Source organism: Pyrgilauda ruficollis, unplaced genomic scaffold (assembly GCF_017590135.1).
Source record: "Pyrgilauda ruficollis isolate IOZ18807 unplaced genomic scaffold, ASM1759013v1 scaffold2, whole genome shotgun sequence".
NCBI classification, from domain to species: domain Eukaryota; kingdom Metazoa; phylum Chordata; class Aves; order Passeriformes; family Passeridae; genus Pyrgilauda; species Pyrgilauda ruficollis.
The window spans coordinates 3,920,705-3,937,552 of record NW_024519206.1 but is presented as its reverse complement, the minus strand read 5'-3'; the positions used below and the strand labels follow the sequence as shown (position 1 = coordinate 3,937,552).

Below are 16,848 nucleotides of genomic sequence, written 5' to 3'. Positions count from 1 at the left end.
AGGCAAAACCAGGACAGAGGACTGACTCCAATATGAATTAATTAGCAGAGTTACCTAACCCAAGTTTGTTCTCAGTACACTTTCCTCAATTACCTCATTCAAGTCTTCATGGGGCTGGGAATCACAGCATAAGATGCAAAGCAAGTCTCACAGGCCAAAAATGTGAAAGTGTGATTTAAATTTCACACTCAAAATAAATTATTATTTGGGTGAGAGAAAGACCCCAGAACAAAACAAAAATCAAAGATGAGAAGAGACACATTAACTACGTGCTAATATCTCCCAGCACCTTGTTAGAAGACAGACATATTTGCAAAGTTCTTTATATTCACACATTCAAAACAGTTATTAAATTAGTTTCCTTTTCTTGAACATATCATAGCTAATAGCACTAAATGTCAGGTTTCAAAATTCAGCTTGTTACTTGGAGTCTAATTTTTGTCACCATTTTCCCTATAATCTACCTTTAAAACATTTCAGAACTGAGAAACATTTTCACTACTTGTATATTTCACTTTAAAAATGGCTAAAGATATTTCAGTGTAAACATTTCCTTCCTTTTCGAAAACTATTTTAAGGAAGATTTTAGCACTGAAAATAGTAACCTGTAACTTGTGTCTTTAGCTCATGTTAAAATTGAAAGCAGTGATGCAGAAACATTTCAGCAGTATCAAGTAAACGGCAATTGAAAATTACAATAGCATCAGGCATTTGAGAGGTTGATACAAATTTCTCTGATTTGAGGATCTATCAGTTGGCAAGAGGCAATTAAAATACACTTATTACTTTCCTCTGTAGAGAATACCAGGCAGTCTTCTCCCTGCTTATTCCTGATGTCCCAGTTACTTTAACCCACAAGATTTCAGCTACTGCGGATAGAAGGGATGGGGCAGTTCTCCCCCACTACCCTTCTTCTGGTAAACTGGGAGGCAATGGATGCTACCTTTGCTAACCATCTTCCACTGCAAAGCAGAACAAAATTTCCTCCCATAGAAAGGAAAACAGTTTTGAGATTCAAAAGTACTACCAAGCCAGTGGTTCAAGGAAAATTAATGGGAAGCGCGTCTATACATCTGTCTCTTGCAGCTGTGCTCATGCTTTAACTGAAGCTCCTCCTCTCTGAAGTGTCTATACATTTGCCTGCCATGTGGACTTCTTGGGGACCTATTAACATGATGATATCTACTGGGGTCCAGGCATGTGGGGAAAGCACCTTATGGGTCTCCTTCCTCTGCTGCTTGCGGAACTTGTTACAACCTCACTTGAGAGTGATCTGCTTTTCTCTCCTTGGTGAAACCAGGCAGGAAGTTCAGGGGAAGGGGTGTTAAGCAGAGAAGCAATGTTCACATAAGACTTATTTCCTTAGGAAATACAGAAATATGTTACTCAGAAATTAAATGTAAGTTCTCAGGGAAGCTATTTACACCTATACTTAGCTAATTATAATTATACAATTAGTTATGTAATTATAAATATTTATATAGACTTATACAATGCATTATTAGAGATCATACAGATAATTGTGCATATACTTTTATTTATATATTTATACATAGCTAACTATATAACTGAGGTCACTCTGTTACATATACCTGTGTGTGCATAAGTATGCTCACACACACTTAAGGCAAGGCACTGAGAACCATAAAAGATAACCTGCCTAGAGACATAGAGTTACAAGGCACTCTGCAGCTCTGTAAGGAGCTCGCCCTTCACGGGAGCGTGCCCGAGGAGAGAGAATCAGCTGGGCTGGAAAAGCCCTCTGAGATCACCGAGCCCAACATCGGAACAGCTGCGACCGCCCGGCGCCGCTGACCTTGCCGAGGCCTGCCCTGCGCCCCGCCGGGCCCCGCCGCTCCCGGCCGCGTCCCTGCCCCGCGGGGCGCCGGGCACTTGCCTCCCATTCCCGCAGGAAGCGCTGGGCCTCGGCGGGCCCGGCCGCCTTGTGCCTCCGGAACTCCTCCTTGACGTAGCGGTCGCCCAGGTCGCGCAGGGCGGGCGGCAGAGCGCGGTGCAGCTGCAGGATGCGGCGGTACAGGCGCCGCGCCCCGCCCGCCATGGCGGCGCCGTGGGGCGGCCCGAAGGCCGGGCCGGGCCGGGCCGCGCCTCCTCCGCGGCCACGGCAGCGCTCGGGGCGCCGTGTGGGGCGGCGCTGCCCGCAAACTTGGAGCCTGCGTCTCGCCTGTGGCGTTTAGAGCGATACCAAGCAATGGGGCTGCAAATACTTCTTGTAAGAATACATGCAGGATGTTGTTTCACAAAGACCGTGCGGGTGGCAGAGATCCCGATATACAGATAGATAAAGAAAACAGTTGCTTTTTGGCTCCAGGTTCATTGCCAGAAAAATGAAATGTGCACTTTATACCAGAGTAGAATGTGGCACTAATTAATTAGGCCACTAAGCCCAAGCTTCATACGCTTAGATTTTATTTGCTTTGATTTTCACTACGAGACGAGAGGAGTCACAGCAAGAAGCCTTACTGCCCTGTGGGACTTTGTGCCACCACGTTGTCACTACCGAGCTCCTGCGTTCTCCTACCTCCCACTTACAGCTCAAACTCCAACTCCCTAGCTCTCCATAACGCTTTTTCAGCAGCTTAACATCACATCCAGCTCACCCATATGGAAAAAGCTTCAAATGTCAGCAGTCATAGATAGAATGGAAAAAGCAGAGTCGGGCAGTGGCAGCTGTGGCAAAAGTCCTGCCTCATTGCGGGTCAGTGTTAAGCTCCTTCCAGCCAGTGAAATTACTTATGACTCAAAACAAAAAGGAAACATTTCCATAGGGCCAGGGAGCATTAAGCTTTACTAAAATACTAGGAAATGATGAAAATGTACTGTCTCATCGAAAGCCCAAGTCATTTTATGAGAGCAACAGAATAAAGAGCAAAGTACAGGCTATTTTACTGACTACTGTTTCTTTCTGTTTAATTGTTGTCCTAAGTACTTTATTGATGGAAAACTGAAGTTCCCAGTAATGCAAAGTTACTGAAATAAAAGCAAATGCTTATAGGTTTAACTATTCTCAACAACAGTCTCCTGTCCTTCTCATGCTGGTGATGCTGTCAGAGTGAGCAGTCGGGCCCTGGCAGAGGCGGCCTGATCCTCACATTGATTGTCTTGCTATATTTTCACACTGTATTTTCTGCAGACATCTCTTTGAGGGAGGATTTCTGGACCTAAAGCATTTTCTCTACCATATGTATTTCAATATGTTCACAGTTTAAAGGTTAGAAAACTGATTTGCTGTATCACTTATTTGCAGGGTTGCAACTCCTCTGAATCATCTCAGGGTGCATTCATTTAGAGAATTTATTTAAATATTTTATTATATCTTGACTACTGTACTCACGTTCTTCCATATTGAGAGCTTTCTCCTTGCTACATCCACCCAGTGTGGTTTTTAGGAGTCCTCTTCTTCCATGGCCTGCTTAAGCCCTCTGCTGGATACTCACTTTGCCTCTCAGATACTCACCAGGCTCAAATACCAACTCAGGCAGATCTGTGACCTTCAACACTTCTTACATCTCATCTTTCTGTCCAGAGAGACCAAAAGCCATTTTTGCCCATTCTGTGGGGCAGGCAGTTCCTGCCCAGGAGGATTCCTGCAGCCTCTCTGCACCTGCAGGCTGCTTCAGCTGCAGCTCTTGAGCCTTGTCCTTGCACCTTCCCTAGGTGCTGCAAGAGGAGTGAGGATTTACCAGTGAATTCCCCCTGGAGCAGAAGAGAGAGCTGTAAGTTCATCAAGCTGCTGATAACAGTCTAAGATGTCAGTCTTTGTCAAAAGACTGACAAATAACAATTTTTATATGCTTAAGTCCTCGGAGGTCTCTGCACTATCAGGCAATGTGGTGAAGCAGCAGAGGCAATTGAGTGCCATATTCTTTGTGTACAGACACAAATGGACTCACCATCAGAACTCATTAAGATATGATACGATATTAGAGTTATTATTTACATATAATGACTTCTCAGTCATCAGTACTCAAAATGTCTGTGCCACCCTTGGAATCCAGATACAATTTTAGTTAACACACAAGCATAACTCCTTTGCTTGCCTCTTGTTGGTGCCTGCTTCTGCTTCCAGGCAGCACTGCTTCTGTGCAGGGCACTGGGGCATCTGCTCCTGGTGCTCCACAGCTTGCGACCACTTCATAGCTTGCATCAAAGAAAGAGGCACCTCAGGAGAGTGTTCATCCCATTCCTTTTTGGGCAGGTGGAGGCAATTAACCACTACTTCCTTTCAAGTGTCAATAGAAGGCTATACTGTGGTACATGTGATTTAGACACCCATAATGGATTATTCTGTGTCTGACTGGGCTTTTGAGCACTGAGTCAGTGTTTGTTTTGCTAGAATTGGTGTGGATCCTACAAAGATACCCGAGTGTCTTTGTGCCAGGCTCCATCATAGTGCCCTTGGATCTGGGGAGGCAGTGTTAGCCCTGCAATAGATCAGCACAAAGCCAGGTAGAGTGGCTTAGCCAATATATTAAATCTCTATTTGCATGGCTAGTGACTGTGTGAGTGGCATCTCAGCCTTCTTCCAAGGATATACAAGAAATCAGTGGTAAAGCATGGATGCAAAGTGGTTTCTTAGCCATCCTTCTGAGCCGTTGACCCTGTGAATCTGTCAGAGTGGCCATGTTGTTTGCTACAGTTCCAATTCCAAATATAGAAAGACTGGAGGAACACTTCCATGTTTATTTTTTCCTTTTATCAGTAATATGTTGACTAAAGAAGATGAAGCTGAAGTATTTATTGAGCTGGTATAATTGCTGTAATTTTTTAAATTATCAAGAGCATCCTGAGAGAAGTTCTTTTTGTGAATCAAAATAAATGATTAAATATAGAATGCAATGAAGTGGTATTTCTTTCCAGAACTGTTGGTACTCCTGATGAAGCTAAATTGTATTGTCATATTTAAAATATACCCCACAGAATAATATGCAATCTTTTCTCTAAATTGTGGATTAATGTTAAAGTACAGTCTCATTTCCTGCTATTAAAAAAAAAAAGTATAGCCCTGTTCCATGTTTCCTTTTTTGCATTGTGCAAATCACAATAAAATTGCATCTCTCACTTCAGAATTATTAAGTTTTTAGCAAACTCTCTAAGTATTTGAATATATTCAAGACAGTTTCTTTTTGCATGCTATTCCAGACCAAGGCAGATTCAAAAAACAAGCCAAAGATGTGTTATGACAGCACAGGTTGTCCACTAAACATTCTGTGGCACCTTACATCCAATGTGCCTCATAAACTAAAAAGACACTGAATCACTCCTGCTCTATAGGAAACATAAACAGAAAATTAATACTTTCATAAATTACTTAGAAAAAGCCATGGGTGCTTAGAGATTCTGAGGATGCTTCTGCCTCTGTCAAAGTGGAGTAGAGTTTTGTCCGTGATTCAATAGAAGCAAAATCAGTCCTAGCATGGCACTGCCTGCTTCAAAACCCACCCAAAAGTTGGACATGCGACCTACTCTATGTGGATGCTGCTAAAACTGGACCAGCTCTTTCCCCAGGGATTGGGGAAGAGCTGATGAAGATACCAGTCGTGTTTGCTGTTGGCTGCAGAGGCAGCTGCCTGTCCATGTCTGGCCAGGGTTCTCCACGTGGCCTGTGCTTGATATGCTCCAGCCTGGTCAGCAGAGCATGGTAGTGAGAGTAGGACAGATGATTTTCTTCTAAAAGCTCCATTTCAGTGAGGAAAAAAGATGCCATAATAAATGTAATTTGGTGCAGCTCATCTGGATGTCTTCATGCATCTGATAGTAGGATGAAAACAAATAGAGCACATTTCTGATGAAATAAATATAGCACATGACAATTTTGGAAGGGAGAGACAGTCAGCTGTTTTTGGACTACAGTCAATTACATGCTTGGCATGCTGATAGCTTTTGGACATTAAAAGGAAGTTCTGCTTATGCTTGAGCTGCTCATTCATTGCAGGATTTCTTGTACTTTCATCTGAAGCACATGATCCATATCATCCAAAACAAATTTTTGACAGTTCCTGAGGAAGCTCTGCTTGCCTCCTGCTGACATGGAAGATGCCAAGTGTGTTAAGATATTCAAAGTATTTAGCTACCAAAATCTATCAAGTTTCTGCTTGAATAAGTGAGAGCAGAGCTTTGCAGCAAGCCAAGTGTAGGCAACATCAGCCCAGAGGAGTGCCAGACTTGCACGTGGAGCCTCCTGCTCACCATCTCCCCACCTCCATCTCCTCTCCCTAGTCCAGCACTGGATTTCAGAGCACACAGGCAGCAGCATGTCTCAGGGAAGTGTTGTGAAAGAAAAAGAGAACGTTGCGATTAACCTTGTGAGGGTTTTCTTTAATCTCATTTCAGAAACATCTAGTATTCAGTGGAAATTTTCTAAAAAAGTTCTACTCAGTGAACTGATTCAAAATTAAAAGTTTGGGCAGAATGATTAAAGAGCATCAAAACTCAGTGTAATGGCAGGCAAAATGGTTTTAGGGGAAAAATCCTACACTGTCTTTTATAGATAGTGCCAAGTCAGACTGTGAGCTGGAAATCTTTTTCATCCTTAAGCTATTGTTGTTTGCAACGTTCAAATAAAGCATGCAAAATATTGCCTATATTACAAAGCATTTCTTCTACTTTTGAAAATTCAAACAGAATTTGAAAAATGTCATTTATTTGGAATTACTGTGTGTCTTCTTGTGAACAATCTTTTTGGTAAATACAGTATTAGTTCACTTGGTTAATCTGCCACATGTGCTGTTCTGTTTAACTGCATTCAAATTTTGTAAGAGATGCAATATTCTGCTCTTAATTCACATAGTAAGTGAATAAGAGCAGAAAGTTGATGCTGAAATAAATACAATTTGAAAGCACACATTTTGGTATCTCAAATATAATATGAAGTGTGCACCATTCATAGGTAAGGCTTTGTTTTCCTGCTCTACGTAGTAAGTCATTGTAAAACTTAAGGCCACAAATCCATTAAAATTCCTTCGAGAATAACACAAGTAGAGCACAGAATTTTCATGTTGATGCTTTTAACAGAGGGAAAAAACAGAACAAATGAGTAGATGATCAAATTTTAAAAATTAATATTCTGAAAAGCTGCAGAAAAGACCACATATATGTGACTGCAAAAGCATATCCCAGCCTCAAGGCATCAGGAGGGGAGCAAAAGCGAGCCCCTTCTGGACAGTGGCGTCCATGGGTCCTGGGAGCTCCAGATCGTATGTTGTCAGGCCCTGAAGCCTAAACTCAGGGAATAAAGCTAGCTAGGCTACATCACTTCCAAACTTTTAGCCCAGCTTCACATTAACCCAAGAGGAATTCAAAGTGCAACGTAAACAAGTTTAAATGAAGTTAGAAGAAAGCTTGTTGTCCCGTCTCCTGTTTTCATTAAATATGTTTTATATGAAAAGCATAGCTTACAAATGCAAGCTGTGAGGTTTCTCTGGCAGCATTGCAGCTCTAAGTAAACAGATGATAGTGTTATTTAATTTGCTTTCTTCCCTAATTAAGGTTTTTTAAGTTTCCTCTGCTCTCTGTGTGTCTGCTTCAGTTTTGGCTTTAGTCCTGAGCCAAAGGGGACTGGGAAGAAGACTGTGCTTTGTCTTTCTCCCTCCCTCCACCAAGTAACCACAGATCAATTGGAAATCCCTTCTTCCTTTAAGATATATAGATAGCAGACTACATGTCACAAATAAAGCATGAGCCCTGTGACTCTTACTGGTCTGGGAGCCCATACCTTCCCACTGGGAGAGAAACAAAGGCATTGGCTGCACTGACCATGGGAGGTGCAAGTGCAAGTGTCCAGGCAGTGCTGCACACTTCAGAGCACAAAGCAGGGCAAACCCACAAAACTAGAAGCCAAACGTGAATTTTGACAGCCTTTGAGAGTGTTTGGATTTTTCCTTCTACCATGCTCAGTGGTTACATGTTTTTAGGTTCAAGGCTTTGCTATAACATTGTTATTGTTTCATAAATCCAGATCATTGTCTGCTGTTTAAAATGAAGCATGCATAATCCAACATCATTCATTATTTTGGCATAAACAATATGCTATCAGCAAAGCACATGTTCCATCTCAGGTCTCTAGTGCTTTAAAAGCCTTCTGACTGCATCCAGTCTGTCCAGGACAATGTGACATGCAGGCCAAGTTCTGGAATACTTAACTGGCCTCACGTTAAAACACTTGGCATCACCTTTGATGTGCAGCCTTGGATAGGCATCTCTTGTCTCTATCCAGTTTCTGATGTTGTAATCAATCAGGAAAACAAATCCAACATGAAACTGTGTAGCTCTGAAACTGTTTGTGCTCTTTTGTTGGTTCCCTGCCCTGAAACTCAGCACCACACTGAAGACTGGGGGTGTATCTGGATGGCTACTCATCCAAGGTTTATTATTCACTGGATCTGGTAATATTTGTAATTACATTTCTTGATAGTCAGGATTTTCCTATGTGGTTTCTCGATATAATATCTTGTGTTAATGGTTGGGATTCAGGATAGAACTATAGGATACCACATGAAAAAAAAAAATCTTTAAAAGTATCTAAATAAATACTCAAGGTTCCTTAAACCCTTTTTATCCAACATCACTATCACTGTTAATCAGTTCCTCCCTCCGCCCCCTCCCCAAACCACCTGAAGGCAGGATCAGTGGTGATCAAAAGACACGTAGCATTTCTTAGTATTGAAATTATCACCTCAGTGAGATATGGTTTTTAATAGTGAGTTTATTGCTGTTGCTTTGTGAATAATGGCTTTTCACTTCTCCTAAACCAAAACAAAAGTTATTTGCAAGGGGCCACAGGAATAATTTTTAGACTGAAAACAGTAAGTTAATGATCACAAACTGCTTGTTGCTTTGTGGAAGTGGCATTTGGTTTTTTACTTCTTTGAGATTTGCTTTTAAACAGAGATGTCGAAAGATAACTTGTTCTTGTATGCTATGGAGCAGTAGCAGCTCCAGGTGCTATAGAAAGCACAGACCAAAATGTAGAGAAAAAAATTTAAACTGTTTCAGTCTAATGTGTTAGACAGTAGGATGGTCGCAATCTCTTGAAAGGAAAAAAGTTGGAGACTTTTCACTGATGGAATAAAGTAATTACAAAGTGTCCTAGCATTGTTTATTCTCCAATTTTATTTTCCCACCATATAGAAGTTAAAAATTTTTTATATTCATTAGTAGGGTATAAAGATAATGTACATTTAAAAATCCTTGACAATGAACCTTGAAAGCAAACTGTTTAATGGTGCAGCAATGTACTCCTGCAGTTTATGGTGAAAACAACATTCTGTAGGACAGATGATTTTTCTGTGAGCTCTAAAATTCATATGATTGCTGTGACATCTTGAAAACTTGGAGAATCCCATCGAAGTCCAGGGTACAGTGTCTATTTAAAATATCAAGCTGTGATATCAAAAGATGTGCTTGATGAGATCAGCACTTCAGAAATTCTTCAAAAGGACAGGAATTGTACCCATTCTGTGTTCAGCTTCATATAGCAAAACTGTACTCTTCTCAGCTTCCAGAGGGCTTTGCTGGGACTCATTTATTGTCTTCCTGCACTCTGCTTTCAAAGTTATGCCCTGAGAGCAAAACTTCTCATTAAAGACCTGGATTTCAAAGTGCTCTGAAATCCACAGGCATCTCCAACATGTTTTGAAAATTGTTACACCTCACCAGAGCCAGAGGCATCATTATCCATGCAGGTCTGAAGTCAGTTGGTCTAACAGGTCTTCAGATAATACCCTTCTTTTCAACCTTCCCAGGAGAGCTGCACTTTATGTGCTTGGAAATCCTCTGGGATATGATGATGGTCTTGAAAACTTACTCGTGACAATAACTGGAACATTTCAAGGTGTAAATTTGGAGTAATTCCTCCCTCCCTGTGGAACTGCTAAGCAATTTTTGGTTCTTGATTTTTTAAATCTTCTTCTTTTATAAACAATTCAGAGAAATCTGAGGATATGAAACCCATGAAATATGTGTATATTGCAGACTGATCCTAAGCTTAATTCTTCAGCTAACCAAACTGACTATTGAAATTTGGTAAACAGCAAGTTGAGAAATATTTAACACTAGTGATGGTTTAGAAAAAGTAAAACAAAATCAAAAATTACTTTTCTGATGCTAGAACATGAATAATTTCTCTTGCTGTCAGTAAATACTTTCATTTCCGTCTCGAGTATTGTCTGTCTGATACATGTGCTGCTGTACAAGCAAAGGAATAGATATGCCACACAAGTAGCATACGCTATATGTGCATATACCTGTTTTTATATAAATGTATGTACATATACTTGCACCCACATGCCCCTCCAAACTCACATATGTATCTCCATGAACACGAATACACACACACACACACACACAAGTGCACACATAATTTTGTTGCTGTAACTTTCTGAAATAACATAACAAAACCATTTTTCCTGGCTTACTTTGTAATCAGATTTTTTAGGCTTTTTATATGTGCCTTTTTTTTTCTTTCTGGTAACCCTTCCCAGTACTTTCCACAATATAAACTGTGTCCTGTTCATGTGTACTTGACACTCACCAATTGCTTTGCACACTTGCCTATCAAAATGTGCCTCCAGGTACACTGAGATTGTCTGAGAGTACCCCATCGCCATTCAACATATGGGAAACTTGAGAAACTGAGTCATCATGACAACCTAGCCTTCAGTAAGACAGTGTCAGAGATGGTACAACCATTTAAGGCTTTCCTGTGTCTCAATTCAGTGCTTCAGCCAATAGTTGATATTGTCTCTGAGGTTTAGACAACTTTGTATTATTCCACACTCTATCAATGTGTCAGTTTTTATTTAAAACTTTTTGGACAATACATCATTGTCATCATCGTCAGATATATTACCCATACAAATCAATCTCACATCTATGAGGATTTTAGTAAATGCTTTCTATACATCCCATAGAGGCTTTCTCAACAAGAGAAACGTGCAGCTACTGAGATCTGAAGCCTTAACCCTAAAATGAACTGAAAGGTGTTCCCACAGCAAAGGTGGAAATGCCCTAGCAGCAAAAGACTTGAAAGATACCGATTGTCTCTAGCTGACATTCAGTAACAGAAATATATCTTAAGGCAAGATTAAAACATTCATTAAAGAGTGAAAATAAAACATCATTACAAAAAAATGAGGTTTCCCTCTTACTCTTTAGTAGTTACAAAACATTCTTCTGGTTCTTTAATTGCTGCTTACAAAGGCTCTGTACTGAGTCATTTAGCTTTGGAAAGTAACAACACTGTCCTAGCCTTCTTATTGGCATCTACTCCTATGCCACCCACATTGAGCTCCAAATCTGGATGCAAGGATTGCTGAGCTGTGAAGACTGTATTTGTGTAATTCTGCCAGCAACCACCCATATAACCTCAGAAGAATCAAAGAGAACTAAAGATATGCTGAAACATTTAAAAGTCATATGAACACCTACTACGAGGAGATGCTTACAAGCTTAAGGATATTTTATATACATCCTGTTCCATTTTCTGGTTGGTCTTTTCAGGGTGGAGAAGGATGGGAAGTGGTCAAAGACAACTCTTTGTATTTGGTCGTTTATCCATCTCATCTCCAGATGGTGGTAAGCCAAGTCTCAGCATTGTGTCACACTGCAGAACCAGAGAAAGGCAGTTGAGTGTTGCCACAGGAGGAAAAAATGTATTTTAAAGGAGATGAGGACTGAAAACCACTAAGAATTATTAGCATGGTTATGTTGTTTAGCCATTCCAATAAGCTGGCTTATTCACTGTCTAGTAATTGTCCCTTCCTCACTGGGTGTCTCCTTGCTGAAGAAAATGAAGAGATTTACCCAGGACCAACAAGGGATCAAGGCAAGATGAGAGTCGCTTCAACATCAGCATCCTCACCTGCCTCTCTTGGCTTCACCCATCACCCACGGTGTTCCTGTGCCCAGTTTTGCATGTCCTAGAGGAGTTTTGTCTTTAGCCTTGACAGATGAGACTCTAAGGCTGGAAACAGTGTTCTTCACGTCTAGAGTCTGGATTAAGTGTCCCAAAGATGGTATGGGCTCTGTACTCCCAAAAAGCAGGAACTTCCAGGATATCTCAAAGTGAGCACACAAAATGAATAATGCAGTTAGCTCCTGAAGTGTATTCTGCAGGTGGAGACTGGAGTTCTGTGCATGCAAAGTTCTCTGGTTCATCTCTACATATGTATATGGAGAAGGTATATATTTATGCATCCACATATGCAAACAGATCTCTGTATTGAAGACAGGAATGAAGAAAATTATGTAAAAGTCTCCTCCTAACTTTGTTTGACTGGAAATAGCAGTGATCTGGCACACCTGAGGACAAATGTTCTTCCAACTGTGTTTCTAACCAGAGTGTTTAACCCTCCCACCTTTACTCCCTGAGATTTCGTAAATATTTTTTGAGTATTTAGCTGGCCCTCTGTATTTTCTCACTCTTCCAAATTAAACAAAATTAGTTGATTTGTTTCAAATTTAAGTCATTAATTTCTCATAATTTTTGCTCCCTAACTCCATAATGCATAAGGCTGCATTGTCTGGGATGATTGACTGAGTGGAAGATGCTTATTTGTAATAAGGATTCAAGAAAATCCCCTGTATCCACTGGAAATTATAAACATAGAAATGTCTCCAGGAGTCTTTGGTTTGTTAAAAGAGTTGTGTTTAAAGTTGCTATCTTTAGGTCCCAGTTTGACATCACAGTATCTCTAAACAAATAACCCAGGCAGTTCAATGCTTTTTGGAGGGGGAGTGAAGGTTACCAGTGAACATCTTCTTGGCTGGTCAAGACAGTCAGCAGATTTTTGGGGTTTGGAAGGAAGAAAAAAGAAACTAAGCTCACCCTTTGTTATCTAAACAAATATTTTTTAACTATGTGAGTATGTTCATAGGAAATGTAAATTAAAGTCAAATGAGGGAAGACAATAACTAGGGGGACTCCACAGAGTTCTAGTAATTATTCTGGTAATAATTATTCCCTAGTAATTATTCTGGGAATAATTATTACCCAGAATTATTGTGGAATGCACCCATGGACACATGGTGCACCCACCTGCCAGCATGAAAGACAGAGGGTTTATATTAGCACTGAACAGGGACACAAGTATCACACTGTTTTCAGGCTGCATCCCAGTTACTGCAGTGTGAAAACCACTAACATACATGATCACTTGCAAAAGTCATGGATGGTGGGGTGACATAGGACAGCAGCCCAGAAATCTGCATCTGATTTATTTTTTTTACTCACTGTTAGGTGTCACTGTGTTTAACATGACAATTCACATCCCATAAGAGCTCTGTTTATAAAAGTTACACATATCAGAAAAATATGGAAGACATTTCCTTGTTCTTGCTCATGTTTTCCTGTCTCAATAGAATGTAGCCTTTCAGAACTGAAATCCAGGATGACATATGCAAACAAGCAGCTTCACAGATATACACATTCCTGTTTTGTCCTGCGTCCTGAATGCTGCCAGTCAGGAATCAAATGCCAATTCTGACGCTCTGAAATTACTTGAGGAGGGAAATCCAGCCCACAGTTGTCCCATTGCTATGCAATGTACAGAAGGAATCATCTGATATATATGGTCCGGTAAGAACTTTCTGCAATATTTTGATCGTCAGATCACTTTTATCACAGATTTCTCTTTTATTGCTATGAGGAAGACCCTTTTAGACCTTTATAATCACAGACTGAACCATTTTTTTTGCTTGTTTGTGTTATGCTATCTCCCTTCTCCCTTTTTCTTTTCTTCCTTGCAACAGCACTGTGAAAGGCCTATTGTCGAGCAGTAGGGTTGTGACATTAGGGTCAAATCCCTTTGCTCACATTCCCTCATCTCCTCTGTAAGGGATGAAATCCAAGTGAGGGAGTGACATGCAAAATTGTACAGAGCTTTGGAGGACTCACATTATACAAGATGTTGCTCCAGTTCAAGCACATTCTTGACTCCTGCTAAACCCAATGTGAAACGGTATTAAAGTCTCCGTGAGTTGCAGTGACCGCACTTAATGCATTGCTCATATTTCCTGCCCTTACTTCCATGCACAATATTCATTAATTTTGGACAGCCTCAATTTTCTTGTCACCACCTAGAAGCCTGTATAACCATGGACAGGATCTAGTCTATGCCGTATTCCTTAGTTCTGGATTGATTTGCTTCCATGAATGGAAGCCAAACCTTCTTTTCCACACAGTTCCTCTTCTGGATGCTGCACTGACATACTGGCTGTATAACATTTCCAGCCCAGTGGCACTTACTGAGTAAATTGCACAACGTATCCATTTTAGAAAGCAAGCATGATGATTTTCAGAGGTGCTGGTTCTGCTGAACTGCATTATCTTGTTGAGGCAACACAACTAAAAATTATAGGAGCAGAGTTGATGGAAGACAAGGGATTTCAAAATTATACACATTTTGAACATAAGAAGCGTGAGCTGTAAAAAATTCATTCTCATTGCTACTGTTAGCATTCACAGTTTCAGAAACAGACAAATTTTGATTGCCTCCTCTATTTATTTTTAATAGCACTATTTGCAAGAGAAATACCATACCGCTGGAGCACCATGCCTTTGGGGTCGATTAGATATAGTCTTCTGCACAAGACTTACAGAGCTTGCATCATGTTAAGAGAAAAAATGGATTAATATCAGTGCCATGCAGAACTGTGTCATTTTAGGGTATCAGAAAGTCCTGCTTACATGTATCCCTTTCTTTATGGAGGAGAGGAGGCACTTGTGCATTCTGGATCTTGTTAGTGAATTTTAGCTGGCTACACCCAGTGTAAGTTGTTTTAACTTTTTTAACTCTGACAGCCACTACTGAGGACAATAGAAAAAATTTGCACCATCAGAGAATTTGTGTTGTTTGTTTGTTTGTTTGTTTTTCAACTAACAATAAACAAGTGGTACATAAATAAAATACCTAATATTTTGTGGTTTTCAATCTCTATTGTATTTCTTGAGATGGCTGTGGGTGTTGTTCTGATTTGTCATTCTGCCTCTCCGAATAATGTCATCCTCTTTCCTTGCAGAGTCGAGTCTGGGCTGTTTTGCTCCAGCAGACACTCTGACAGCCATCTTCATCGGCCAGTAGATGTCATTGTGTTTCCACCGCAGAAGCACATCAAACATATTCATCTGGCTGCAAATGCCTGTCTGGTCCTGCAAACAATACTGTTGAGTACTTAGGATTTTCTCTACCCTGCAGCAAAATATTTGTTAAAAATTCTTAGCCAGAAAAGAGTGAAAATTAAGTTCCAAGCATTTGATAGCTGTGACTAACTAGCCAGAATACCCTTGGCTTCAGCTAATGTAGTGCCAATGGTGTTATACAAACACAGCTTACTCAATAGGACACAAATCATTGTTAATAAACTATTACAAAAGATGCCAACAGAAGAAGATAGAAATAATGTCTCATGGATTAGCCAGCTTCTTTAGGCAACCAACTCATTCTGCTGTGAGGTCATCTGTTCTTCAATACTCAGACAGGACTGAGAATTTATACTTCAGAACTTTTTAGACCTTCAGAGTGTAATGAAAAGAGGCTGTAGTCTGTTATTTTTCAGTTATTTTATTCTGGACTATGTTAACAGGTTCCAAATTTTCATGATATAATATTTGCGATGTAATTAGAAAGTTCCATTTGAAGTCAAAACTTGGTAGCAATAGAGAAGGAAACACTTGGCAGTGGTACAAGAGGTAGGGTTTTCCAAAAAGTCTGACATATTTTTTATCAGTAAAAACTCAAGAGAAATAATTTAACCATCATCTTGCAACATCCATGCTGGAAATGGCATGGAGGGCCAAATTCCCTGCTGGCAAAAACCAGTGAGGCCCTGCTGGCTCTAACAACACAGGAGACCCTTGACAGATTCAGTAGAGATCTGGTGTTTTGCAGTGTGTTTAGAGTCCCAGGGGCCAGTGTGAAACTGAGTGAAGTCAACGGAAATCTTTTGCTTTTTGGCAGTGGGCTATGGATGAAGCCATGAATCAGGTTTTCTGCAGGCTGGCGCAGCACATCTGTCTTGGGGTGAGGCAGCTGAAAGGCACAGACTTGGATTTGAAAGGACAAGCTTCATTTCACTCAGGCTCCACTAGCTCAGGAATAACCTGAGATGGCACAAGACAAACTGTTCCTCCCTTAGAGTGGCTCATCCTCTTGCTTGATCATGGAAACATCTAAAACTCTTCTTGGACTGGGAGACTTCTGAGGTAGGTGACTGGATTGGGTTGAGAGGGTCCTTTAAAGATCATTACATCCAATCCCCTGCCATAGGCAGGGACATCTTTCACTAAATCAGGTTGCTCAACGCCCTATCCAGCTTGACCCTGAACACTTCCAAGGTGGACAGAGTGGCTGGAGAGTGGCTAGGCAGAAAGAGACCTGGCCTTTTTGGGTACTGGTCAACAGCCAACTGAACATGAGCCAGCAGTGTGCCCCAGTGGCCAAGAAGGCCAGTGGCATCCTGGCCTGTGACAGGAATAATGTGGCCAGCAGGAGCAGGGAGGTCATCCTTCCCCTGTACTCGGCACTGGTGAGGCCACACCTTGAGTGCTGTGTCCAGTTCTGGGCCCTTCAGTTCAGGAAGGACATTGAGACACTTGAGCGCGTCCAGAGGAGGCAATGAGGCTGGTGAGGGGCTTGGAACACGAGCCCTGTGAAGAACAGCTGAGGGAGCTGGAAAAAAGGAGGCTGAGGGTGACCTTCTCACTTTCTACAACTCCCTGAAAGGTGGCTGTAGTTATCTGGGGCTCGGTCTCTTCTCCCAGGCAACCACTGGGAAGAATGAGAAGACAGTCTAAAGCTGCACCAGGGGAAGTTTAGGTTAGACATCAGGGAA

The 16,848-nt window shown here is 41.1% G+C and overlaps 1 protein-coding gene across 2 annotated transcripts in view; it reads right to left on the bottom strand.

Moving 5' to 3' along the window:
- The window catches only part of SDHAF3 (succinate dehydrogenase complex assembly factor 3), a 29,066-nt gene extending 26,966 nt beyond the window's left edge, over positions 1–2,100 (bottom strand). The window contains exon 1 of one of the 2 annotated variants that reach the window (XM_041466772.1): positions 1,817–2,100. In XM_041466772.1, the coding sequence (XP_041322706.1) occupies positions 1,817–2,059 (243 nt within the window). In that variant the 5' untranslated portion in view covers positions 2,060–2,100. The remainder of the gene's footprint in view (positions 1–1,816) is intronic. The other variant, XM_041466773.1, reaches the window with a different exon arrangement.
- Positions 2,101–16,848: the final 14,748 nt, after the last annotated feature.